Raw genomic sequence first — 27,295 nt, 5'->3', positions numbered from 1 at the left:
AGTTGTCTAAAAGTACTCATCGGTGTGATCCAGAACTTGGAAATTTGGACTTCAATCGCACACTGCATCTTAACCATACACATTGCATTTCATGGTTCTGAAGTCCATGTGTATCATTGCAGCTTTTGGATTCAACGCATCTCTTAACTGCAATAAGTCATCTGTAGAAAAGAAAATGAGAATGTTTGACTTGTATCAGCTGTTGATGCAAAGACAAATAGGGTGGCCAACTTTTTTCTGACTGGGTTCTTATGCATTGAAAAGCTGCATGGCAAGCCAGAATTCAACAAATGTAGCTTCTATGCCAGAAAGGGCTATACCCGCTGAATTTCTACTCACTGAGTTATTTAAAGACTCGTGGATCCTGAGAGAATATACAGTACAGCTGGTAACTCTAAAGAAGAACAAGGACTATAGTTTATTTTGCAGATTAGGCTGTAAGTTTATTTTGCAGATTAGGAGAAGGCCATATTCAAGGCCAGCTCCAGAGATCCCCAGAAAATTGCCCTTGGGTGGGCCTCATTCTGGGGTGACACCCCTCCCCCCAAAGCGGTGAATTCATTTGATGGCAGGGATGTGAGCCTCCATTTTAAATTCCCCCCAATGTAGGGTACTGACTGAAATTCAAAACAGCTCTAAATCCCTTGCAAGGGAATCAGTGCCCCAGCAGTTGCCCTTGGGTGTCAGGTGCTGGTATAGGTCTGGTCTCAGTAAACATAGCTTTTGTCATCTGATTAACTTTATAAAATGTAGTTTGCCACCTTCCTTTCAATTCGGAGTTTAGTTTATGAAAAACAGAAGAGGGAGGGACCCACAAGCCCAATAAACCAGTTGTGACAAACAAGGAAGCAGCTGAGTTTCATTTTCATGGTGTCCTATAATAGCACATTTCTCTTGCATTGGATGAAATAAATTTTATTAAGAGCTCTCTAAATGCATATCACCACCTACTTTCTTTGTTCCATAATAGTGATGTCTAAGAAAATATTGATCTGTCACTCTGAAATGGAACAAGTAAAGAGCTGGGATTAGGCTGGTCACACATTTTGAAATCTGGAAATATATAAGGAAATAAAATGACAGCAAAAAGTTATACACAAAGTGGAAGTTTGTTTAGGGGCCAACAGAGAAATTAACTTATCAAGTGCTACCTTTTTTGTTGTTGTTGTTTTAAAAAAGGACATACAAAACTCCTCTGCTTCCTCTATGATTACTGTATACATTTATATAAAGAATATTGCAGTTCCCTCAGCAACTCAGTAACCCTAATTTTTCATTACTCTGGAATCAGGGTGATCCTGGTATTTTACTACAGAGTAAAACAATATTTCTATACACTTTGGGTGGGAAACAAGCAAGTCCAGTTTAAGGCATTATTATTTTCTATTTCAAAAGAGAGATAATTTTTAATGGCTACACTGCAAGGCAGGATGTGGGCAGGGTTGAATGGGCTGAAAGATGTTGACAATTTCATTACAATCCAGTTAGTGTCAGTGGGCATAACAAATTCATTTTGGTGCACAATGACAGCAGGGAATGGACCTACTTATGCATCCAGTTGCCCAAGCCTCCTAAGTGAAGTAAGTAAGTACCAAAATGGCTTCTAAGCGGTTATGACAGGGATGGGGGGGGGGGGAAACCTGGAAGACCACACCTAAGATCCCTTGTTTAATGTGCTTCAAATGATCCGCTTTGGGTAGCAATGGTTGGAGTCTGGAACCTCAAGGTTTTCAGTCTACCTTCCCAACAGACAGACTTCATGGAGTCTCCAGCTGAAGACCCCAGCATGGAATTTGCTTCAGTATTTACAGATATTTGGAGCAGTGGCCTTCTCTGCTTTGGGATGTTGTCAGGGGCAAGTTACAGCCATTTAGGAAGGATGGCAGGAAGGAACACCGGGCATTGCAAAAGATTAAAACAGACATTAAAGTGGTCCAACATTCCTAAATTTTAACTCTTGCCATACCAGCTCTTTACGGCAGCATTCTCTTTAGTGGGGCTATGAAGAGGGGTGGGTTTCTTCTTATCACTAAGCAAAGCTCTTGTGGGACAGGATTGAAAGTTGACCCTACATCACCTCACCACTCCATGCTCTGCTTTTTCCATTCCACCCTACGCCTGGCTCCAATACCAGAAGTGAGCTAGGGAAAATCTTAGAGCAGTGGTAAAATGGTAGATTCACTACCATCACCACCAACCATGCTGCATTTAGTGATAAAAGACGAGTCCACACCTACTTTATAGCCAAACCAGACAGCATGTGCTTAGCAAACACACACGTGTCTGGTTTGACCTTTATTTCTTATTTTATCAGTGTGTTTAAGACTGGAGTGTAGTTTCTGTCAATTACATTCGCCTGCATCAGTGTGTATTCACTATATCCATGTTGTGAGGGTAATATGCAGCTTCATACAGTGGTACCTCGGGTTACAAACACTTCAGGTTACAAGCTTCGCTAACCTGGAAGTAGTACCTCAGGTTGAGAAATTTACCTCAGGATGAGAACGGAAATCATGTGCTGGTGGCAGTGGGAGGCCCCATTAGCTAAAGCACATCTCAGGTTAAGAACAGTTTCAGGTTAAGAACGGACCTCCAGAACGAATTAAGTTCTTAACCCGAGGTACCACTATATTTTCCATGTTTACTCACATCTGAGTCCTACTGATTTCAGTCACTCCCAAGTAAATACTGTTGCACTCAAGTACTGCTTGCCAGTTTCCCATAGACATCTGGTTGGCTACTGTGAGAACTGGATGGGTTTTCCTTATGTTCATATAGGATGACAGCATTTGGTGAGCATTCTGCTGTGGGGGGGGGGAGGGGAATCCCCAACCTCTTTTCTCTGGCTTGCCCCCTGGCCTACTGCAAGAGAGCTCTTACAATTTTGTCTTAGGAACATTCCATCTTATTCCACAATTTCCCCCCACTCCTGGCAACAGTGACTTGTTTCAAATGAATTCCTCCTCCATTTCTGCCATAGGATGCCTGGATTTTTTTTACTTACATGAAAAGCTCAGGAAGCCAAGATTTAGACCCAGTGTCCTGTATGTGATACAGTTCACACTGAAAAACACTGCAGAACTGCATATGGAAAGTTTTTAATTCATGCAATTGACAGCTCAAATCCATAATTCAGAATTTGACAATATCCCTGCAGGAAGAGACAGCGAATGAACTCTTGAGGTTGGCGGCTCTGTTTTGTATGCTAGCTACAAGAAGTTCAGAAACTGTAGAAGTCAAAAGAAGTTTAAAAGATTAATAAAGTCATGCCAAAGTCTTATAAATAATGAAGTCATGCTTACATGCCAAGTATGAACAATTTTTCTGACAGATCTCCAGGCTTGTAGCTGCAAAGTACAAGCTGTATTTTCTCCCTGTTTCTCTACTGGTTTGATGTAACTTCTCAGGAAGGAGTAGGAAAAGTCCATTCTTTACAAATGGGAAGTTTTGGTGCACATTTCTGCAAATTGTGCAATAACAGCTGAACTGATTTTAGGTTTGGCTCCCTAATGGTTACTTGTCATCCTGGGAAAAAAGTGACAACTGGGGTGCTGCAGTGTTCTGTCCTGGGCTGGTTGTGTTCAGCATCTTTGTACAGAACTTGGATGACAGTATGCTCATCATATCTGCAGATGACAGCAAACAGTGAGAGGTAGCCAATGCAGCAGAAGACAGAAATGGGATTCAAGATGACTTTAACAGAACAGGGCCAAAACAAAAAAAATGAATTTCAATAGGGACAAATGCAAGGTTCTACACAAATCCAGGAAAAACCAACTGCTCAAACATAAGATAAGGGGGACACTTGGCTTGCCAGTAGTACATGTGAAGAGGATCTAGGGGTCTTAGTAGACCACAAGCATAACATGAGTCAATGAGAGGTGGTGGACTCTCCTTTCTTGGAAGTTTTCAAGCAGAGGTTGGACGGCCACCTGTCACATGTGATCTAATTGAGATTCCTGCATTACAGGGTGTTGAACTAGATGACTCTTGTGATCCCTTCCAACTCTACAATTCTATGATTCTATGATTCATGGAGGTAGCAGTTTAATGATTAGGGAGCACTGTGTTCCTGGGGAAGAGTTCCCTGCCTTGAGTATTAATACTCAAGCTGTGAGTAAGAGATTGATGCTGCCCACTGCAGAGCCAAGTACATAACATGAAAAGCAACATGCAGAAATGAAAGTGGAGTTCATTTTGATTCTTTACTAGGATCAAGGCTACAACTTTAAATGGAAAGAGTCACATGAGGACACACTGAACTCTATCAGGCAAGCAAGTCCTTAATTCTCTTCCACCCAGATCTTTCCATGCACTCAGATCTTTCTACGTTGCAAAATAAATAAATAAATAAATAAATAAATAAATAAATAATCTTCATTTTATGCTATGAACAGAGTGAGAACTAATTCAGTGTACCCTAGGCTCAGCAATAGTCAAAATGGCAAATGAGTGTATGGTGAAAATGAAAAAGGTGAATTCCATGCTAGGCACAGGAACAGGACTGATAAGAAGATATCCAGTATCATAGTGCACTTTGATCATATCTATGGCGCACATATGGAAGAATGCATGAGGTTCTGATACTCCCATCTCAAATCTGGAAAAAGTGCAGGAAAAGTCCATCAATATGATCAAAGGGTAAAGCACAATGCCTGTAAAACAAAGCAAGGATTAAAACATCTTTTGCATCTTTTTGGTTTAGAAGTAAAAAAAGATGACCGTTTATAAAATTGCACAGTGTGGAGATAGCAGACAGATCAAAAAAGAAGTATCATCCCTCTCTCGTAACATTGTGACTCTGCAGCGCTCAATTGAATTGATTGGATTGAATAGATTGAGGGCTTTCCCAAGAAAGCGCTTATTCAAAAAAAAAAAAATTCACAATAACTGATAGAATGCAGTGCCACAGGATGTGTTGATGATCGCTAGCTCTTTAAAATGAGATTGAAAATGTATGTAGGGTAGTCTATCTGTGGCCATTTGTCATGGCAACTAAATGGAACCTCAATATGCTAAGGTCTGATCTAACATGATTCTTCTTACATAATACAGACTGGTTCCTTTGCCATCTCTAACTCACCACAGGTGTTCAAGTGGTAAGTGAACTGACTCAGTAGACTCACAGGGTAATGCGGCTATAAATGAAGACCCGTATATATGAAAGACTAAGTTAAAATTGCAGTGCCTGAGTGTGGAAAATATTAATGCTTTTAAAATAAAGAGACTAAAATATGAATGCTACTAAAATCAAGTCAGTGCTGCTCTGCTTTGCTTATTTGGTAGCACTGCATATGCTGTTCTCTCAGGTTCTGTTAACTAAAAGCTTGACACTATTTGTGTGTATTTTGGATCTTTTCCCATCCTACCATGATTTCCTGTCTGAGTCTGCTGCCCGTGGCAACAGGAGAAAATTGTACAGGGTTTGCAGATGGTTCCAGTCCAATTGATTCTTGCCAGTTTAGCATCTTCTTCCATAGCAAACCCATTACCTAGGTCTTGGCTGTGTTTCAAGTGCTGGCTTTCTGCTAGTAAAGTCAATCTATCTTAATTCTGAAGGTGCTGTTTGCCTTAAGGCAGCTGTGACCTTTTGTGCAGTGAAGGAGTGGGGGGGGGACAAGGAAATAAATACCTAAAGTAGCTGCAGCGCAAGCCAGAGAGTTTAAAGCTATCATTCGTGAATAGCACTGGTATTCCACCGGCTGGAATTAGTTTTCTCCGAAAGTCTTACGCAGATATTTGGCTCATAGATCATTCTACACAACAATGACCTGTAACGAACACCACTAATTCACTGTCTGCAACAAACAAAAAAGACATTCAAATTATAGGCAAGTAGGAAGTGGCAGAAAGGAATCTAAAGGGTTTTTAAGTGGAGATTTCAGCTTGCGGGAGAAATGTCCAACCTACTGCACTAAACCAATTTTTCTTCTCTCTCTCACACACACACAATCTAATGGAAAACGCCCAAAGATGAATGATGAATAAAAGTAAAATTAGGTCCTTTTTCCTATGATGGCAATTTTAGAGTCAAGCTAATTTTTGTGCTGTGAGAAATGTCAGGATCATTTTTATGCAAAAGAAAAAGCAGTGGATAATTGCAAGTCTTCTTTGAAAACATTTCAAGGGCATTGGTGCCAGTAATACTGTCTGCTAATTTCTTTTCAGACCACTGACCATCATTTTTGGGCATTCTCACAAATGAGAAAAGGTTGTAGCTGGCTTCAGTTTTCTAATTAAGCTTTCATCCTGAGCTGTCACAAGAGACTTAATACTTCTGGGAACAAGATATCATCTACAATGAATTTCGGGCCTGGCTTTCCCTACATTAAGTCTCATTTATTTCAGTTAGACAGAGCCAAGCACATTCTTATCTCCAACCCTGAAATCTCTGGGATGTAGTGTACTTAATCCTTGACTGGGTGGTGCCCAGCAACTGTGTTTTTTCCTGATGGTTATATATTTTGAGATTGACAGACCACTTATCCAAATGCTGCTCAAGACTGTTTTTCTAAGGACTTGGGCACATACTATACTGGCCATGGGTAAGCCTCATGCTTAGAATGGCTTACTGCATAGAATGATGACTTTGCATAGGGAGTCTCCACACACCCACACACCCACACCCACACACTGTGGCCTGTCCAAGCATCACAAAGGAATAATTACAACCATATGTGCCAATAAGAATAAAAATGGGATTGCAAAGAAATAATAAATACTAGTATGGTGTGTGTGAATACATACGTGTGTGTGTGTGTGTGGTTGGTGCCAAAATATCTCTAAGATTTGATGTGTTGGCAGATTTGTGCGCTTATGTTTCAATGACACTTGAGGCATGTCTATTTTTTTACCCCTGGATTGCAACCAATATAGTTTATAAATCAGCTGCTATCAAATGGTGCATCGTGATTCACCTAACGGATTCCTGAATTTTCTTGATAAATTGCCAGACTGGCAGCAGTTAATTGGGAACGAGTCAACAAAAGGAGTTACAGATATATGACTTCATTATCACCTTTTGAAATCAATACATGGTTCTTGGCAAGGACAAAACTATCAATGAGTTCACTTGCAAGAGCACTAGAAAATAATTCTATAAATTGAAGAGGGGGAGAGTTCATGAGTTCCCATACAAAATTGTTACTTATCAATTATATTTTCCTGCTCTAAACTGTCAACGAAGAATGTTGTTGTTATTTGTATTTATAACCTGCCTTTCTGCCTGGAGGCTCTTAGGACGGCATGTAACATTTCATGAAAATACAATACAGCAAATATAACATAAAAACCATAAAACCAATGGTGATCATATAACAGCAATCCAGCAGAAACCAATTCTTTAAATCTGCCATCTCCACATGCCTGAAGGAAAAGATGTACTCATGAACACTAGTGTATTTTTGACAATTCAATGCAAATTCAAGCCAAGAACTTGCTGAAAATATGCAAGTGATCTTCAGACTAAACAAATACGATAAAGCAAGCGAAGAACAAAATGTAAGTTATTGTACTGGAAGCTCCTTAGAATACACGCACGCTACTAATAACTATAAAATCTCCCATTTTAAAACTGTTTAGGCTATGATCAAGTTAAATTGTTGGCATAAATATTAGCGAAAGCTTAACCTCTGTAAGTTTATTTACACAACTTTGCTAAAGCATAGAATCAAAGAATGGTATGATGACTAGATGAGCTATTTTGAAGGTGAAACCATGCAAAATGGGGACTAATGCCTATGCTTCATCTCAAACCTAAGGACATTTATTTGGAAATAGTTTCCACTGTACCTATGCAAGAGTGTTTTGGACGACATCTTGAATGGCAGAAGACTATCACCCCACATGCAAAGCTATTGTAGTATAGAGAATCCACGAGATTGTCTTAGGCAAGCCATGTCCTCGGTTCCCAAAATTTAGAGGGGGAAAAATGACTTTCCTTACAAGAGTGTTGTCAGAAATACTGAGATAATATATATGAAGCACTTGGAAAAGTTTGGAATGTTATATAAATCATTATCATTACATCAAATATAGGATAGCTCAGTTGGCAGAACATGAGACTCTTAATCTCAGGTCACAGGTTCAAGGCCCATGTTGGGCAAAGTATTCCTGCATTGCAGGGGGTTGGACTAGAATTGATGATCCTCGTGGTCCCTTCCAATGATATGGTTCTATGTTCCAGTACAAATACAGAACTCTTGGGCACATGGCACAGATCTTTGTAATATGCCAATCAAGCTGTTCATTTACTGAACATATATATTTCAGATCTGGATCCAATTGTGTCCGCATATCATGATGCATACCGTAGCCATTTATTTTCAATTCCCCATCACTCATTTTCAGAATGGGAACTGGCAAAAACCATTCATAGTTGAGCTAAGGGATTTGCAGTGATGGCCAGCAACTCGGATGACTTAAAAAATAGATTAGGCAAATTCACAGAGGATAAGGCTTACCATGGCTGCTAGTCACAATGGCTATATATCACCTCCAATATCCCAATATCAGAGGCAGAATACATTGAAACAGCAATGTTGGGGAGCAATAGAATGAGAGTGCTCCTATGTTTATATCCTCCTTGAGGGCTTCATAAGGTGTGGTTCCCATAAGGTGTATAATTGGCCACTGTAGGGAGAGAATGCTGACCTTTGGGCTCTTGTGTATTTAATTCTGATTCTACATGAGCTCCAGATTAAATCCAGTTTGCTTTTTAGTGTGCTAAACTGTGTTCTATGGTGATAGTTTCTGCTCTTGTTCATCTGCAGAAGGCATCTCCACTCCTAATCCTCTTTGTAAAATCTGCATTGGTCTAAAGGCTCACTCCGAACTTGGTACAGAAATATATATTTCATGCATGATAACGTAATTTATGTTTATATGTATCATAATAAGAGGCAATATAGTGGCATTTGTGTAGAAAAATACAAAACCAGTAAAACCACCAAAACACCACTTTCCTCCCTCCTTTAACAAACAGCATCTTCCCTGCTTGAGTCTTAGGTGCCATTCAACCAATACCACCACTTATCTTGGATAAGCAAATCTGCAAAAGAAAAATTATGGGATTGCTTCTTTAAACAGTTAAATATAGTACTTCACAGTTTGAAGCAACATCAAGCGACAATCAACCCTGTAATTACTGGATTGCAAAATTACTGTGTAATGTGACACAATATGGTTCACACAGTTTTGATTTTGCTACATAATCTAGGAGCTCCTGATCGTTCCTTATCATGCAAAACAGAAGTACCGTGAACAAATATTTCCTTATAGATCATTTCACGGAAGATACATGCTGTTACTTTCAATATGTTGCCTTACTCGTCTAATATTAAAGCTGTACAAGTTGTTGTTATATTTCCTGTCCTTTATATGGCTGACAACATTTGAAAATACAACATTCAAAACAAAATTAAACCCTAATCTAAAATACAATAATCAAAACATAAAACAATCAGCAATGCAGTTATCTCAATAGGTCTCACTAACTGTTGCATTTGGTTGTGCTGGAACACCTTTTAACCTGGCAAATAGTGGACAGTCCAGCCCATAAACTTTTCAGTAAAGCAAAACAAGCAAGGGGTCAGGGGTTTATTGGGATTGCATTGTAAACCTGGGTATCTCATCACATTGTTTTAAAAGCTTCTACTAACTGCCTCAACTAACAGCCACTAACGCCTACTGGACATTGTAATTACTTAACATGCAACACAACAGTTCCAGTTTTCAAAGTGGGCATATAATATACAAAGTGTGCATTGTATTTCCACATAACAAGTTATTCTCTCTCAGTTATTCTCAGTCCAGCACTGGTACCCAAAGCAAATTATTGGGCTCTAGTTCCCTAGTCCTCCGTCTATGACTTTTGCACCACACTGGGTTCGTGGATCTTGTGGTTCAGGTAAAAAACAAATCTGATCTGCTGAGCCTTAAGTCTGCCTGCCCCTAAGATAGGCTGCTTTAAGTTCCATGTTTATGGGGCCAGTCATACAGACCAAGTGTCCCAGGGGGCAGACCAAGTGTCCCAGGGGAGTAGCGTGGTGATATCACCCCCCTCAGGGATGACACCCAGGGTGGACTGCACCCACCCTTCCTCCGTCGGTGATCCTGACTTCAGACTTGGACTGATCCTGAACCTCATTTCCTGACCTTCAGCCTTTGCTGGTGCCAGTGGCGTAGCGTGGGGGGTGCAGGGGGGGCCGGCCGCACCGGGCGCAACTTCTGGGGTTAGGGCAAATCCACGGGTTAGGGGGCGCAAATCCACGGGTTAGGGGGCGCAAATCCACGGGTTAGGGGGCGCAAATCACTTGCCTTGCCCCGGGTGCTGACAACCCACGCTACGCCACTGGCTGGTGCTGATCGACCCTCTGATTTTGAATGTGGACTTGGCACACTGACTAGCTGCAAGGTAGGCCTGGGAATCAGAACAAGCATTTTAATGTCCACATATGCCATTGTAGTAGCCACTATGAGGAAGCAGAGAACAGTTGTCAACAGTACCACAGTCAGTAATGAGCCCCTCTGAATCATAAAGTGCTGTGTCGACGTGTCCTTACACTTCTCCCTTCCATCTTCAACACAGAACAAGTGCCCGAAACAGCAGTGCCAAGTCAGATATCTATCTCCTCAAATATTCTATGGTTACAGCACCAATGCAAACTAGACCTCCAATTCCCAGATGCTTCTATTTAAAAGGGAATCAGCCAGGGTTAGTTTTTGACTGTGTCCTAACCCACCAGGTCCTTTGTTTTCAGTCAGGGCAAAGAGCAAAGGTCACAGCACAGCCCTAATCGGATGGGCTTTGACTGGAACACACCTCACTCTGATGATAGGCAATGACAGGTCTCATTTTTCTGAATGAATGCCTGCAGGATGGTTTAAAATGGTTTTTAAATATGTAGGTCATTTCTTTACCATGATTTCCAAAGACCAACCTTCAGTTTCAGGAGGAAATAACTTTGCAATAGGAATCCCTCACGGCACCTAACCTGCATAAATCTCAGTGCTTGTAAAAGAGTAGGGACTTGCCACTGTGCAAAGCCAGCTGTTGTAAAGGCAAGCAGTCCACCCACATAGCTCGGCAAATGTATTCTGGTGCAGCCCTGCTGCAACTTGGTGCTGTTCCAGATCTAAGCCACTCCATGGCTGTGACTGCCAATTGTAACAAGTCATGTGTAGGTTTCCTGAACCTGCACAATGATTCCTTTGGGACTACTGTGAGAACACAAAGTCCCCCCTCCCTTTTTTAAAGTATACCTTAAAACAGAGCTTGTAACTCAGAGGTGTAAAACAGAAACATGGGCATAATTTTAACCTATTAACTTTCTTGCTTGCTTATCTATAGCATTTTCTTGCTATTCTTTCCAAGTTACCATCAGGCAATGGCAACAAGTAGCTTTATTGAGCTAGTATTCTTGTTGACTGCAGCAACTGGTTGATCACCAACCTCACATTTCTTGTGACACACATATATACAGATAATTGCACCAGGTTTCACAATCTCTTTCAGCTCCCATCTTATACACACTAGAGCTCCAGTAATATACTTTTCCTCCTCCACCAATTCTGATTCTGAGAATTGAGAAGTTTAAGAAGATTAAGAAATTATGACAAATAACCGGATACCCCAGAATGTCTTACTAACACTTTGCCATGTGACCAAAATATAAGACAGTTCCTTATCACATTACAGCTAGTAAATCTGTGACAGGAATCCACACATGCCCTATAGTAGGGATGGAGGAGAAATTTAAAGTCTCATTTAAAGTCAAATGTACAAGATTCACACTTTCTGAAACTATGTGAATCCAAACAAAGCAATTTCTCAAAATTCACACTTATGTGGATTTTGCTATACAGTTCACCAATCAACCAATGTATATAAACATGGATAAATTAGGGGAATATGTGCATATGAAAATGCATTATATGAGGGGAATCTGCTTACAAAAATGTGTAAATTAGTCAAAACTACATGTGCATTAGGCGAAACAGGCACAAAAATCCTGGTGAGTTTTCATGAGGATCAAAGAAAATAAATCACAAAATGCGGAAAACTGAATTCAAGATTGGGAGAAAACCCCCCTGAGAAAATAGACTCAGCTTTCCATCGCTACCTACAGGTAATATGTCAGTTCTACATAATGGGCTGTTATGTACCTAACATAATAAAATACTCTGTGATCTCTGCATGAGAACTTAGCTCATTAACAAGAGGAACATATTGGGACCTGTTCACACATGCACATCACTTCATCTTTCTACACTTGAAGGCTGTATATTTGTTCACATATTACATTCAGTGAATGCACCATCTGTATTTACTGTATAAATAGTTGAGCTGTTATTCACTATGCAGTTATTTACTATCATGCAGTTATTCACTATGAGTGTACACTCTACAAACCTATGCACACAAGAGCTGAGCTGCACACATCAGCAAGTGTACACTTTTCCCACACAAACACCTGTACATGAGTGGAGACAGAATATACCTGCCTTTCAGTGTGACATGTGAACCAGCCTTTTAGGGAGTGTGAATATCAACTCCGTTGAAAAGCATTGCATTTTAGTGATGTTCTTATCTGTGGTGCTACAGTTATCATGGCCAGTTCACACAACCAAGTCATCGCTTGATGTGACAGTCAAGAGACAGGCCTACATGTGAGAAGAACCCATTAAATTACCCTGGCCATTTGATTTCCATTGGAGTGTCAGAGGGTGTGAGAATCTAATTGTGTTTCTAGGCTGTTTTTGTATTAAGGGCTATCCATATGATTCAGACTGACTGTACCTGTCAGGAAAACCCGTCATTTTGCAAAGAGGGTGGGGACTGCCCTGGCATAGTCAACACGTAGACAGTCCTTCCAAGCAAACAGCTGACTGTATATGATTCATTTTATTGCTGAAAACCAGACATTCAGAGTAATACATGATGAACCAGGCCAAAGAGTTTTTGAACAGTTTTGTATCATGATGATGTTGCTATCCAGACACTTCTAGCAACCATAAGCTGAGTAATGTTCTTATACCTTGCTAGTTTATTGATCACATTTGCAGCTATTTCCCCCTGGCGCATAGAATCCCACAGAATTGTAGCAGTGACAATAATAGCTTATTAAAATTAATGAGATGCTCTATGAGCACTTCAGTTAGTTCAGCTCAGCTAACCAGAAAGCAGTTTGAATACATAACACACATTACAAGGTAATTTCACTGTTCGGCACATGAATCTCAACAGAGAATTAGAACTGTGGCTTTACAATGAAGAACAAACCAATTTTCAGTGTTGTCATTAAAATGAAATGCAACATCAAAATAATAATGGCCCATTCCTACCAGCACAATTTAAAATACACCCTAGCTTTTCCTCTGTATTTAATTTGCAAATGTGAGAAAGGAAATAAATATAAAGAGATGTGCCATTAATCAAACATAGCCTTGGATGTTTTCCACAGGTCTGAAGCTTTGTGCTTCATTATTTAAGGAGCTAGAAATACACCATCCATGTTCCTGTCTGATATGAGTTCATTTAATCAGTAAAATCAATGAACCCATACAATTAAGCAACTGCTTGACAATCTTGAAGATGGGGTCTACCTTTAACGTGGGACCCACTACTGCCAACTTGTAACATAGGATTTTCTCCTTCCCCTTAGCTGTAAACTCTTTGTCTTTTTGCTGCTCCCCCCCCAAAAAAAGCAGAGCAGCAGTGGTGCCATGGTGGGACTCGCCTTAAGTTGGAATCTGACCCCACTTTAGTCATGACACACCAGTTGAAGACCAACATTCTGAATGACTTCCTTACTTTATGGGAATTGGGTCCCAATGCCTTCGGTTGCTTGATACTAAAAATGCAAAGTAGAAGCGGTGATGTAGCTTTCTAAGCCAGCCTCACTGCAGTAGGTAAGTTATTGGTCTGGTATAATAATATTTTATGGAGTGACACAAATAAAACTCGACCAGGGATTTGATGCATGTTCATGTTGGAGAGGAAAGAAAGAAATATAAAGGTCAGCCTTACCATTAGACAAAGTGAGGTGGCCACCTCAGACAGCTGATTTTGAGTGTCATGAAAGGGCAGCAAAGTTTTAGTTATTTAATTTACTAGTATTGTATTTTTCCTGGCAGAGAGGAGGAAGAGGTGCCTTGAATACTATGCACATTGATTTGGAGAGGGGGTGACAAAAAAAATCTGTTTCACTGAGCAAAACAGACCCTGGTGAAATTATTCCTATTGGACGACTGCTTTAATTCTTGGAAAACTTACTTGGCCCATAATCTGGTTTAGCTCTTCTAAGAATATGAGCCTGTATTTGTTTGGCTGACTATCTACAGAATTTCAAGATGAGATCTATAATAGTATTATTGTATGTTCATGCTGCCCCACTTACATCAGCTGGATTAAGTTCCAAAGGAAGCTATTTACAAGCTCTGTTTCCTTATTAGAGACTTCCTGTAGCTTTGTGATTCATTTATTTACAAATATACACATATTTATGTATGGAGAACTGGCAAGCACAGGGAAATATAGTGCTTTAAAGTTGCATCAGTTTTTCCAAAGCAAATAACATGCAGCTTGAGTCCCACAAGGCTCTCTTTCCAACCATCTCTAAGACTCAGAACATTGTCTCTTTGCTGGTCACATTTTATCTCTCAGCTGCTTCTGCAGCCACTTCTCAAGGACATGTTGGGTCCCACCTCAATGGTGACCATCAGTGCTCATTGAAGAAACATTTCCAATCAAAAACCACTGAGCAAGCAAGCATCTTCAGCTGGTTTCTAGAAGTATCAACCAATAATCTGTGGCCATTAGTATGCAAACAAATTAATCAGACTGTGGTCTGGTTTATACATCATGCTAAGCTAAACCATGGCTTTGCTCAGGATGGAACAGGAGCAAAAAGGGCCTGGGAGAAAAGTGATCGCGAGTTCTGCTCCAGGTGGTTACATGTCCATGCATTCATGCTAAGTGAACCATTGCTCTATGTACAATCCCTCTGTTTTGTTTTTAAATGTGTATGCCAGTGGTTTTCAACCAGTGTGCCGTGGCACCCTGGGGTGCCTTGAATGATGGTCAGGGGTGTCGCGGGCAATACTGGCCTCTGTCCCTCTTTCCTTCCCTCCCTCCTCTAATGCAGTCTCCAGTTTTTGCTTCCCAAAGGCTTGCACAGCTGTTTGTTGCAGCAGTCCTGGTGACAAGCTCCCCAGGTGATACTGCCTCTGGGGCTGGCCAGGGGGTGCTGGTTGCCAGGAGCTGAGGCGGCCTTGGAGTAAGCAAGCAATCAAGCGGGTGAGGAAGCCCACCCAGCCAGTTTGCCAGCCCTTGCTGTTGGGAATGGACAGACAAGTTCAAGGCCCCTGTGGGGCAGTGTGAGGAGGCACCTCTCTTTGGGGCAGAGGGATGCAACCAGGGGCAGCAGCTGCCTGCCCAGAGGACTCCCAAGGAGAGGGGAGGTGAGAGAAGGCTAAGGGAACAAGGGAGGGTATTCGAAAAAGAGTGAGAGGCTGCCAGCTCTACAGGCAAGGGCTCCTGAGCCCCACAGGGGTGCCGCAGAAATGTTGATCAATGGAGCAGTGGACTCAAAAGGTAGAAAATCTTTGGTGTATGCTAATGGCTATATCTTTAATGGCACCATACAGCTTTGTTGTCTTCTATTTATCATATTGATGTTTTTCAAGATTCATAAAGCCATCTTTCAGTCTCTAGTGGTGAATGATATGGGGGTCTATACAACTGAAATTTCACTGCCTGGTCAATCAGCATTATCTATGTACGTAATTCTTAAAAGTAGAAAATAGAGGTTTCAATGAAAAAATATGTGTGCTGTATATCAACTGCTGTTCATAAAATTTGCTAGATAAGCCTTTATACAACCCATGTCTTCATTCATGTGTATGGAAGAGCTAAAATTAGAATGGAATCTTGCTTCTCATATATAAAGATTTTCAAAAGGGGGTTCAATTACAAAATTAACCATTTACATTAATATAAGCCACTTTGATCTCTATGAGAAAAGCAATTTAACTAATTCATTTAAGAGTTAAATGGAGTATGTTTATCTCTAGAATCTTTTGTACACTGCTTTATGTGTGTTCACTAGATACTTATGTTCTTTATATTAAGGTTCTGACGTCCCTTTTATCTGTGTGGCATAGCATATTTTTTTCATTAGGACTGACAAATGTGCTGTTTCTAATTGTATACACACAGAGAGAGAGAGAGGGAGAGAGGGAGGGAGACTCCCTTTTTACAAAGTGTTTGAACAAAGCAAATATTGCTTCCAGAAAGAGAATATGGATATGATTAATTAACAGACGTAATTGGCCTCCTCCACATTATTGTAGAAAGTTATCTGAAATATTTGCATATATACACAAATAACTCAGTCCATTCAGCAATTAATAAAATTGACTCATGAGATGTTGATGACAATATAGAAACACACACTTCACAGAAAATATTCCAGCCTTTGCCTTATTCACAATTCCGCAACTTTCTATGTAACCAGCATTTTTCCGGGCCATAAGTACTTGTCTGCATGTCCCTTCAAGACATAGTTAAACTAAAGTATAGTTTAAAAGTGAGTGTACAACTGTACCCATGTTCTGTTCTTGGCTTATCTCTTGTGGTTTGTTTCCCTCAAACAAACAAACAAACAAACCACAATTCCAGGTTCAGACATTGCACCTCCCAGCAGCACATCAGCAAGAACCGGGGATGAACAAAGGACTTGTGATGTCATCAGTATGCACCAGCATGGTCATAGTTACATCTAAATCATAGTTTGGTTTAACTATGGCTTAAAATACCATATTAACCAAGCCATTGTGAGTTTTGAGTATGCAACATATAGAAGAAAACTCTGTTTTGCCCTTGGTTTCCATGGGATCAGAAAAATAGGGCTCATCTACTAAGCACATTAAGGTGGACTCTTCCTAACTACTTTTTTCATACCTAAGCACCAAGCAAAAGTGTGAGCAGTCTCCAGAAGGAAGATGTTTTGTCTAACCATTGCCAGTTTCGGCAGTGCTAGTGATTCTGACTCTACTAATCCCTCAGGCTGTCATTTGAACTAAGGGAATCAGCCCAGGAACTCAGGTTTGCTGAATAATCACCCTGACACACAATTTCTCTGCCCAGAAGCACCCTAAAGAAACCCTAAAAAACACATAGTCCAGATGTTCAGCTTATTGTAGTGAAACTCCTAAAACTAAATAATATATAGCGTTAAGTATATAAACACTACCGACAGCTGAAGGTGCTTTGCATGCATTAGCTGAGTAATCTTGCAACCTTATAAGGTAGGTCAACACTATTATCCCCATACTGCAGATGGAAAAGGATGGCTGATGTTGAGAGATAGGGGCATGCCTAAGGCAACCAGTGAGATAATGACTGAGCCGAACCAGGGACAAATCCACACTTCCAGCGACTACACTGCACCTAGTTAACAACTGCTCCTGCCTCTCCAAGTGCAATGAATGCAGTTTTGCCCTTGGATAAGCAAGAGAAGGAACAAAGGCACAATGTGCTTACTGTGAGATCCCAAGTAGAGAGATACAACGAAGCGCACAAGGTGTGTTACTAATTGATGGTTGCCCTACTGATCCGCAGCAGTGATAATTAGCCCAAAGTGCAGTGCATACAGCAGGCATGGGGAGCCTCCGGCAGGTGGCCCTTCAGGCATCTCTGTCTGGCCCTTGGGACTTTCCCCAACCACACCCCCTCACCTGTTCTCATTTCACAGGCTCCTTGAATGTTTTTGCTTGGATGGGATGTGTCTTTGAATTCTGATGACTCTTGCTTGCCTGGATGAAGGACTGAGTGAGTATGTGCAGATACTAGCTCATTGTACAAAGGGGAAATGGGAATTGATTGCTCTGCCCTCGTTTGCTTCTGACCCTGCCCATCATGGGCATGTGACCTCCAAAAAGGTTGCACAGAAGAGAATATGGGTCTCAGGCTGAGAAATGCCCCCATCAGTGGCGTAGTGTGGGTTGTCAGCACCCAGGGCAAGGCAAGTAATTTGCAGCCCCTAACCCGTGGATTTTAGCAGGGGGCAGAGAGCTGCAAGTGCGAGTGTGCCCCCCCCCAGATGTTGCGGCCGGTGTGGCCGGCCCCCCCTGCACCCTTCACGCTACGCCACTGCCCCCATCCTTGGCATTCAGCTTAGTTATTCATAGAGGGTGGGCTAGCACCAAAGAAGAGATACTCTGAGGATCAGAGAGAAGTTTATACAGTACCTTCTGCTATAATCATTGCCTGCATCCTGGTGATGATATATGGAAAAATCAGTGACACAAGCAATAGAATGTGAACTGCATTCAAACATGAAAGAAAGACTGCCTACTTTGATCTCTTATAGCCCCAGGCAACACAGTCTTCCAAAGTTGTAGTATTTTTGACCTAGACTTCACATTTCATACAAAACAATGATCAGATCGCCTGACGTTTTTGTTTTTTTCCTTAAAGGCAGCCATGCAGTCTTTAAACTTAAACAGAGCAGTTGCCTCATGTAGTGTGTTGTCTCTGCACATATAAAACCCAATAGAGTCCATGGGTTGGTGCAGTGGTTAGAAGGCAAGGGTTCAAATCTCCACTGAGACTTGAAGCTCACTAGATGGCCTTGGGCCAATAGCTAACTCACAGTTTTACCTACCTCACAGGTTGTTGTGAGGATACAATGGAGAAGAAAACTATAATACACAACCTTCAGCTCCTTGGAGGAAAGGTGGGATATAAGTGTAACAAACAAACAAACAAACAAACAAACAAACAAACACATTGTTAGTAATTTAACTTAAAAGAAGATTGAGACTATTCAGACAATCCACTGTTCTCAGTAACTCTGGGGTGTGCATATTAACTTCTGGAGAGTAATCCAGCATCAACTCAGAACAACAAATGTGTTAGGAATAAGGTGACATTTCCTCCTCATACTTTTATTCTTAGTTGAAAAAGAGAGAGAGAGAGCGAAGAAAATTCAGCCTCAACTCTTCTCCTATCCAAGGACCACAACATCAATTTTGTTTTGCAAATTGCAAGTGAAGGTTATTAGAATAGTCAGAGTCTGGCATTCCAGTCCCGTTAACACAATAAACACACTTCTGAAACTGAATTAAATGCACATGTAGGCACAGGGAGATCAGAATTTATAACTCAATAAATATAATTTGACAAAATGGTCTAAAAAAAGCACACAACATTGTCAAATGAAACCAGTCCCTTGCATGACTAATTGACGCTTGGATGCAACTTGTGAATGTTACATAACTGGCAACTTAAATGTTCTGAATACTTAGAACCATTTCCTTTCATATCTGTTTATATTTCCATATAAAACAAACCTCTGTTCATTCAGTTTCTTCTTCAGAGATAACACTTTCTCTCTAGGGACTCTTTAATTCAGCAACATACTTAACCATATTTATTCTTCTGTTTCTCTCTATAATGCACCACAAAAGTAGCAGTGACACAAAACAGTTAAGATATAAAACATATCCTTGCATTTCCTACTGTTTTACTTCTGGCACTAAGGATAGCGAGTGGGAATAGATTTTACTGTGTCTAGGTAGCACAAATATCAAAGATGGTATTTGCATATTTGCAATGCATAACCATTGAAGAAGGACCAGTGAAACACATTATAAGACGTATGCATACATTGCACATGCATCCAGCAGAAGAATGTATGACACTGGGAAGTTTGGTGAATTCACCGTAGTTTATACATATTGGCTACACAGACAGCATCTTAGGCACATAGAGTAGTATAACATTATCAGTTTATCTTCCTGCCTCAGCGGTACCTATTTATTTGTGCTGGTATGCTTTTGAATGGCTAGGTTGGCAGGAGCTGGGACAGAGCAACGGGAGCTCACCCTGTCATGCAGATTCGAACTGCTGACCTTACGATCAGCAAGCCCAAGAGGCTCGGTGGTTTAGACCACAGTGCCACCCTGGTTCCATCAGAGTGTCCTGTTGCGCCAGAAGCAGTTTCGTCATGCTGGCCACATGACCCAGAAAAGCTGTCTGCAGACAAACACCAGCTCCCTCAGCTTGAAGGCAGAGATGAGCGCTGTACTCCATAGTCGAATTCAACTGGATTTAACCGTCCAGGGGTCCTTTACCTTTTTATAACATTTTTAAAATAACATTATCCACAGTTCTCCTTCTCTCACAATACTAGATCCTGTGGTCATTCAATTACTGGTAAACTGATTCATGGCATACAAAAGGAAGGACCATCACACAGTCAAAACAAAACAAATTCCTTCCAGTAGCACCTTAAAGACCAACTAAGTCAGTTCTTGCTATGAGCTTTCGTGTGCATGCACACTTCTTCAGATACACTGAAACAGAAGTTTCCAGACCCTTCTATATAGTTTCCAGACCCTTCTATATCACACAGTGATATAGAAGTTTCCAGACCCTTCTATATCACACAGTGATATAGAATATCTATATCACACAGTGGTCAGTTAAAGTATGGAATTTACTCCCTTAAGATATAGTGACAGCCACTAACCTTGTTGGCTTTAAAAGGTGGTTAGACAAGTTCATGACGGATAAGGCTACTACCATTGACTCCTAGTCATGACACCTGGTTGCCACTGTGAGAATGGGATGGATGCTGGACTTTTCTTCGATCCAGCAAGACCCTTAACTACTAGTCTATGGCATGCCCAAACTGATGCATGCTAAATTTAGAGTTTGCCTATGCCATGCCTATGACCACCCAGCCACAGGCTGATGCAGATGGGATTTGTCTATGGGTGGAGTGTTTTCCCACAGCCACCAGTTGTGGCTGAAGTAGTTGTGACAACATGCCCTTAAAATGAGTTGCTGTACTTCCGCATACAGCTCTGTTTCCTGCCTTAGAGGAGTTTATCAATCTCACTTGTGCAATCAAGAGCAGGGAAGTGAAATTGACGAACTTCAGATGGACTTGCTGCTATGGTGAAACTGATGTGGGACACCTCCAAAGATGCCATGGTAGAGCCAGGCATCCGTACATTGCTTCTGTTTCCTCCCCACATGGATTCCTGAGACTGTTTCTCCAACTGTTACTTTTAATGTTCTCAATGATATTCATAGAAATGGGGGAGGGGGGTGGAGTGATGGAGCTGTATTGCTGGTTATCTTGCATGGCACTTAAGATACGTATGTAAGCAAAAAAGACAGGAGTGAGGAACCATTTATTGCCTGAAGGCTGCATTTCCTTCTGAGCATCCTTCTTGAGGCCACATACCAGTGGAGGTGTGGACTGAAGAAAAGGTGGGTGGAGCAGCAAATGGCAATTTTACCTTGGTACATTAGGCTAGTTACGGTTGGCAATCTAACCTTCTGCAGAACAACCCTGGCATTGTTTGAAAACCCATATAGCTCAGTCAGTAGAGCATGAGCCTCTTATTCTCAGGGTTATGGGCTCAAGCCCTACATTGGACAAAAGATTCCTGCCTTGCAGGGGGGGTTGGACCTTGTGGTCCCTTCCAACTCTACAATTCTATAATCTAGTATGTTTATACCATTTATTTAATTTGCAATCCTGCGAACGTACCACTAAATACAGTGAATGTAGAAAGCTGCCTTATACAAAATCAGACCATTGGTCCATTTAGCTCAGTGGCATGCCTAATGATTTAGCACTGGCTCTTCCCCAGCCCTGCCTGGAGATGCCAGGGGTGGAACCTAGGACCTTCCGCATGCAAAACAGATGCTGCACCACTGAGCTACAGCCTTTGCCCTGAAGGCAAAGCCAACTCCATAAGATCCCAATCAAACTCATATTCTGCCCATTGGAAAGAAGCAGACTCTTTAGAAGTCTTACCGAAATAAAAGTTTCGAACGCCATCAGAACACAAAAACCAACCATGCAAGGAAGCAGCATAAAAGTAAGAAGACAGGCAAAAAGTACGGATCGGGCCCATTGGATTTGCTAAATTGACAGCTCTGCTCCTTACCATTTGCGTTCTTCCCGCAGATCAGGTGCTCATAGGGCTGCAGCACTCCCCAAAGCTCAGCATCATTGTTGATGACCATCTCCAGAACTTCTGCGGAGATCTCACTTCCCCCTCCGCCTCCGTCGGGGCTCTGGCTGGCCACTACTCTGGCCTTGATCTCCTCCACCAGGTTCTCCATGCAGGACGTCAAAGAGATGGCCGCGTACTCGTGGATCCTCACCGAGATTCTGGTATCCACCATCCACCTGAAGAACCTCCCCACGGAAAAGGTGAGGCCGCACCTGGCCGACTTGCCCTTCCTCAGCCCGTCGCCGGCGCTCATGCTGTAGAGCGAGAGCGCCTTGACGGTGGCCAGGACGCAGCTCTCGGACAACGACCAGCTCTGGATCAGCTTGATGGCGCTTTGGATCTCGAAGCGCGTGCACTTGGAGTGCATCACGCTCAGGCGCTGCGCCTCCCTGGAGATCCGGATCAAGGGTCTCCGCAGTAACACGGACAGCCTCCGCACCGCTTCTTGGGTGAAGTCCCTCTTGGTCCCTCCTCCTGCTTTCCCTTTCCTGAGGATCTTCCCAATGTCCTCCTCCGTCCAAGGGAATTCCTCCAGGTCGGGCAGCTTGGCGCATCTGGAGAAGATGTCCGCCACTTCGGGGTCCTCGGGCAGGACGGTGTTGACGGTGTCCCAGCTGTTGTTGCGACTGTTCATGGAGCCCGAGTAGTACCACCAGTTGCCCCTGGGCTGAGACGACGCGAAGGCTTGCGAGTTGGACTTGCAAGAGGAGAGGCTGAGCGAGCGGCAGGAGTCCCCAGCCCCATACCCGGAGTCCAGGGTCAAGTCTTCCAGGGTCTTCAGAGTGGAGCTGTATATCCCAGCCATAGGAAAGGAACCTGCGATCTCGCGCCAAGCCAAGGGAGAAAAAAAGAAAAGAACAGCAGCAGCAGCAGCAGCAAGCGCAGGACCCAACTCCCTAGATCGGGGGCTGCTTCCAAAAGAAGCCCGAGGCGAGGAGCTGGCCGGCCCCGCTGGTCCTTAGGCTCCCGGAGAGGAGTCCCGTTTGCGCTCGAGCTCCTGGGGCTCCTTCAGGTTCTGCTGGGTGCCAGCTGTCTCCATTCCACGGCGAGGGGTGAGATCATTTATTTTCCGCCTTGAGCAAGGATGGAAAATACTGGGGCCAGGAGGAGGAAAAAAGAAGAAGAAGAAGAAGAGGGGATCAGGCAGAGAGAGAGAGAGAGCTCTTTTCAGAAGCTCCAAGAGGGCAGCGCCGTTCCCAACGGGGCGCCCTTCAGCGGCGGAGAGAAAAGCCTCCTGGGTGGCTCAGGAGGGCAGGCCAGCCCTTGCCCAGACGGCGATCCGGTGTCACACCGGGACTTCTCCAGAAGGCGAAGAAGAAAGGGAGATTGGACGAGGCAGCCCTGGGAGCTGCTGCTGCTGCCGCCGCGCGTCCCCCGCCCCGTCTCAGACACTTGCAGAAGCTTTGAGCGAAACTTCTCTGGTGCTGCCCGGCTGGGCGCACCGAGTTGCAGGCGGCATGCAAATGACCTGCGGGGAGCCGCACCAATCGGCGGCTCCGGGGGCGGGGCCCGCCGCCGAAAGGCGAGCTGGGCGGCCCGTATGTAAATCTCGACGGGCGGGGCCTGTGACGTCGCGGCGGGAGGAGGAGAGCGCGAGAAGAAAGACGGCCCGAGAGAGAGGGGCGGACAAACCCAGGAGCCGCGACTACAAGTGGGGAGAACTTGGAGCGATTCTGCTGTGCGACCAGAAACCGCGTGTCCCGTCATGTCCCGCTCTCGCCAAGCAAAGGTAAAGAGGGTGTTGGCCGCCTGCTTGAAGCCCGACACGTGTTTTTTCCGACCCCCGATTCCCCGTGCGGACGACGCGTAACTTGCAAAACGTGGTTTGCTGGGGAGGACGATTTGTGGGGTTTTCTCTCTTCCGAGGGAGCGTCCATTGAATTGCACCTGCCGTCCTCTGCACAAGCTCAGGGTGGTGGGGGAAATCAGACGTCAGCGGCAGTCAGATCGCTCAGTTTCCACAAGACAGACTTAGGTGCTCCAGGTGTTTGCTCAGTTGCAAAATCTGCAGAGCTAGAATCTAGTGACAGTTGACATTTCAAGGTGTTTCCTTTGCTGTTAGATGCTGCCGACTTGTGCTTTTAGCAGGGAAGGAGGCCTTTGAGTTTTCTTCCTTGGGCCACTTGGGAATGTTTTAAAAGTAGGAAGGGCGCAGAATGAATGCACAGGCTTGCCTGAGCTAAGAAAAAGCTGCTTTAAGCCTCAGGTGTTGAAGGCACCTCCAAGATGCCTTTGCCTCCAAAGAGGCGCTTCTGAGTGCTGCTAATGTGGGATAAAGGGCAGGGGAGTCTTTACCATATGTGCCGCCAGGGTGCAAAGATCCGCCCAGCGTCCCCAAATTTAGTTTAGCCGCCGTTGGTATGTGTCTTTGGTAAATGAGCGCACAAAGTCGAAAGTCCTTTAGTGAAACCGTAGGTATACATTTCAGTAAAGGTAAAGGTAAAGGGGCCCCTGACCATTAGGTCCAGTCGTGGCCGACTCTGGGGTTGTGGCGCTCATCTCGCTTTATTGACCGAGGGAGCCGGCGTACAGGTCATGTGGCCAGCATGATTAAGCCGCTTCTGGCGAACCAGAGCAGCGCACGGAAACGCCGTTTACCTTCCTGCCGGAGCGGTACCTATTTATCTACTTGCACTTTGATGTGCTTTTGAACTGCTAGGTTGGCAGGAGCAGCAACCGAGCAACAGGAGCTCACCGCGTCATGGGGATTCAAACCGCCGACCTTCTGATCGGCAAGTCCTAGACTCTGTGGTTTAACCCACAGCGCCACCCGTGTCCCGATACATTTCGGTAATACCTAGGTATATATGTATTTTGTTTTTCTGGCTTGATCAAAATTATTTATTATTTCATAACAGGTAGATAGTTAAGAGCTTAGGCAGCTTCAGCGGTGGGCACCTGGCAACCCCCAGAATTCGGCACCTGGGTGCCCCTCACCCCTTGCACCCCCGGGTAAAGACAGTCCTGATAAAGGGCATAATTTCCATAAGTTCTAGAGTGGGTAGCTGCAAAATTGTTGCAGCAAAATTAAGCGTGTCCTTGATTTGTTAATCTTTAAGAAGTCACAAGACTTTTTTTTGGTCTTGTATTGCTTTAGTGTTTTTTAAAAATAGTTCAGGTCTGTATTTGAAGCTAAAAGCTGTGTTGGCCCATTCCCTTAGGCATTCAGTAGACCACTGTGAGAGTAGGATGGTGGATCCAGCAAGCCTTTCTTACATTCTAAAGTTTGAAAATTAAAACAATGTATTCCATTTTCTAGCATGCATTAACAATTTAAAATGTGTTTACACCATTTCTGGTGTGGAAATACCTAAGGGTAAAACACCCACTCTCTGAAAAACAGATTCCAGATTCCAGAAAACAACATGGCAGTGATACAGTATGTTGAAACTAAGACACATTCTTAATGCAACTTTTAATAAAGCTCTTGGCTACTTTGTTATTGCAACATGGAAAGATGAAAGGGTGGGAGGAGTCAAGGATTTGGGTCAGATGTCATGATTGGGATCAAGCAACTATAGTCCATGGAGGCAGGATAGTTAGGCCAAGATAACTAGCTTAGGCAAGCAAAGGAGCTTCTCTTGCTTCCAAGAAAGTATTTTCCAATCAGTTGCAGGAATGCAGAGGCCCTGGATTTATGAATCTGGTTTATTATTGAGATCCCAACTCCCTAGGTTTTTTACATTGACAGTAAGAAATGTATTAACCTTTAAAGTGCCACAAGAATCTTGGTTGGTTTTGCTGCAAAAGGCTAAAACAGCTGCTCACTTTGGAACATCTGCCAGGTAGACCTCTAAAGCTAAGAAATACAGTCGTACCTTGGTTTTCAAATTTAATCCATTCCGGGAGTTTGTTCGACTCCTGGAACAGTTAAAAAACCAAGGCGCAGCTTCCGATTGGCTGCAGGAGTGGGGCAGACTTTTGGCTTCTGAAAAGCATTTGAAAATCAGATAATCACTTCTGGTTTTTTGATGGTTTGGGAGCTGAAACGTTCAAGTTCAAAGGCGTTCAGCTTCCGAGGTTCCACTGTATATAAATCATAGGATAACACATAGCTGAGTTGGTTACAGCGTGGTGCTGAGAACACCAAGGTTGCAGGTTTGATCCCCAGATGGGGCAGCTGCATATTCCTGCATTGCAGACGGTCCCTTCCAGGGGCGCTGACTTATAAAAAATATTGGGGGGGCCCATACCGGGGTCCTGCCCCAGGAAGTTTTCTAAATTTTAGATGAAAATTAGTGAGTTTTAAAGTTTTTTAAAAGTATTTTAGAGTCATATGATCAACATTAGAACCCCGAAAACTCGACTCTCTATAACTCCACACTCCGGGAAACTCGACAAGCCTGAAACACTTTTTGGCTTTGAAAAAAGAAACAAAACATAAACACGCACGGTATTTTCGTAAAAAGCTAATTTAATTTACAGTAACAATTATGCTTATAGACTATTACAGAGCAGTGAATATATAGCTCTGAAAAGACTGAAATGATATTTAAATAAATCCTAAACTATCATTAAAAGAATAAAACATAAAATATTGCTGTCGCACAGTAATAGCACTTTGATTAATAAGTGAAATAGCTAATTTAAGCTTACTTTGAATAAGGCTGAGGGTTCATTAAATAAAAATAATATCTCAAAGTTAATGCTTTAATACAGTTAATAAAGTTAATACAGTATGTCTAATACTGTATGTAAATACTGTAATACTGTATGTAAATAACGGGCTTTAATTGGGTCTTACACCCTAAAAATATTTAAGTATTTGAAAATAACAATTACAGTACTATAGTAATATAGAAATACAGTACTAAACTAGTACTAATATTTCGAAACTGAAAATTTAACATTCTGTATGTATTTAATTCTCTATTTTATAAAGATTTTTAATATCTGACAGTGAGTTTGGAGTAGCCCAATGCAAAAATCCTGAGGATCCATGTGGATCCATGCTTTGTAACCACGTTTTTGCACCACTGTGACCCTAGGCAACAGTGGGTGCGTGATTTTTTTGGTGCAAGATGTAGCCATGGACATGCTATGTGATCTGATGGTGAATTTGGGGTGACCCAATGCAAAAATCCTGAGGATCCATGTGGATCCGTGCTTTGTCACCACGTTTTAAATGGGGAGGGAAGGAAAAACACAGAAGGGACAAGAAGCACAAGAGGGGTGTGCGGAGAAGCAGCTGGCTAAGAATGCAGGGAAGGAGTTTAACGGGGTGGGGGGGAGGAAAGGAAGGCAAAAGTCCCGG

At 42.7% G+C, this 27,295-nt stretch overlaps 2 protein-coding genes across 2 annotated transcripts in view; one reads left to right on the top strand and one right to left on the bottom strand.

Moving 5' to 3' along the window:
• The window catches only part of ABTB2 (ankyrin repeat and BTB domain containing 2), a 162,129-nt gene extending 138,658 nt beyond the window's left edge, over positions 1–23,471 (bottom strand). The window contains exon 1 of the mRNA XM_081834584.1: positions 21,973–23,471. Coding sequence (XP_081690710.1) covers positions 21,973–22,846 — 874 coding nt within the window. The 5' untranslated portion in view covers positions 22,847–23,471. The remainder of the gene's footprint in view (positions 1–21,972) is intronic.
• A 145-nt stretch (positions 23,472–23,616) lies between these two features.
• LOC309326504 (catalase) overlaps positions 23,617–27,295 on the top strand; it is a 47,990-nt gene continuing 44,311 nt past the window's right edge. Inside the window, exon 1 of the mRNA XM_081835314.1 lies at positions 23,617–23,770. Within this exon, the coding sequence (XP_081691440.1) occupies positions 23,747–23,770 (24 nt within the window). The 5' untranslated portion in view covers positions 23,617–23,746. The remainder of the gene's footprint in view (positions 23,771–27,295) is intronic.

Source organism: Podarcis erhardii (assembly GCF_964252035.2).
Source record: "Podarcis erhardii genome assembly, chromosome: 1".
Taxonomy (NCBI): domain Eukaryota; kingdom Metazoa; phylum Chordata; class Lepidosauria; order Squamata; family Lacertidae; genus Podarcis; species Podarcis erhardii.
Note: the sequence above shows the minus strand (reverse complement) of the source record. Positions and strands in the feature narration are given on the sequence as shown.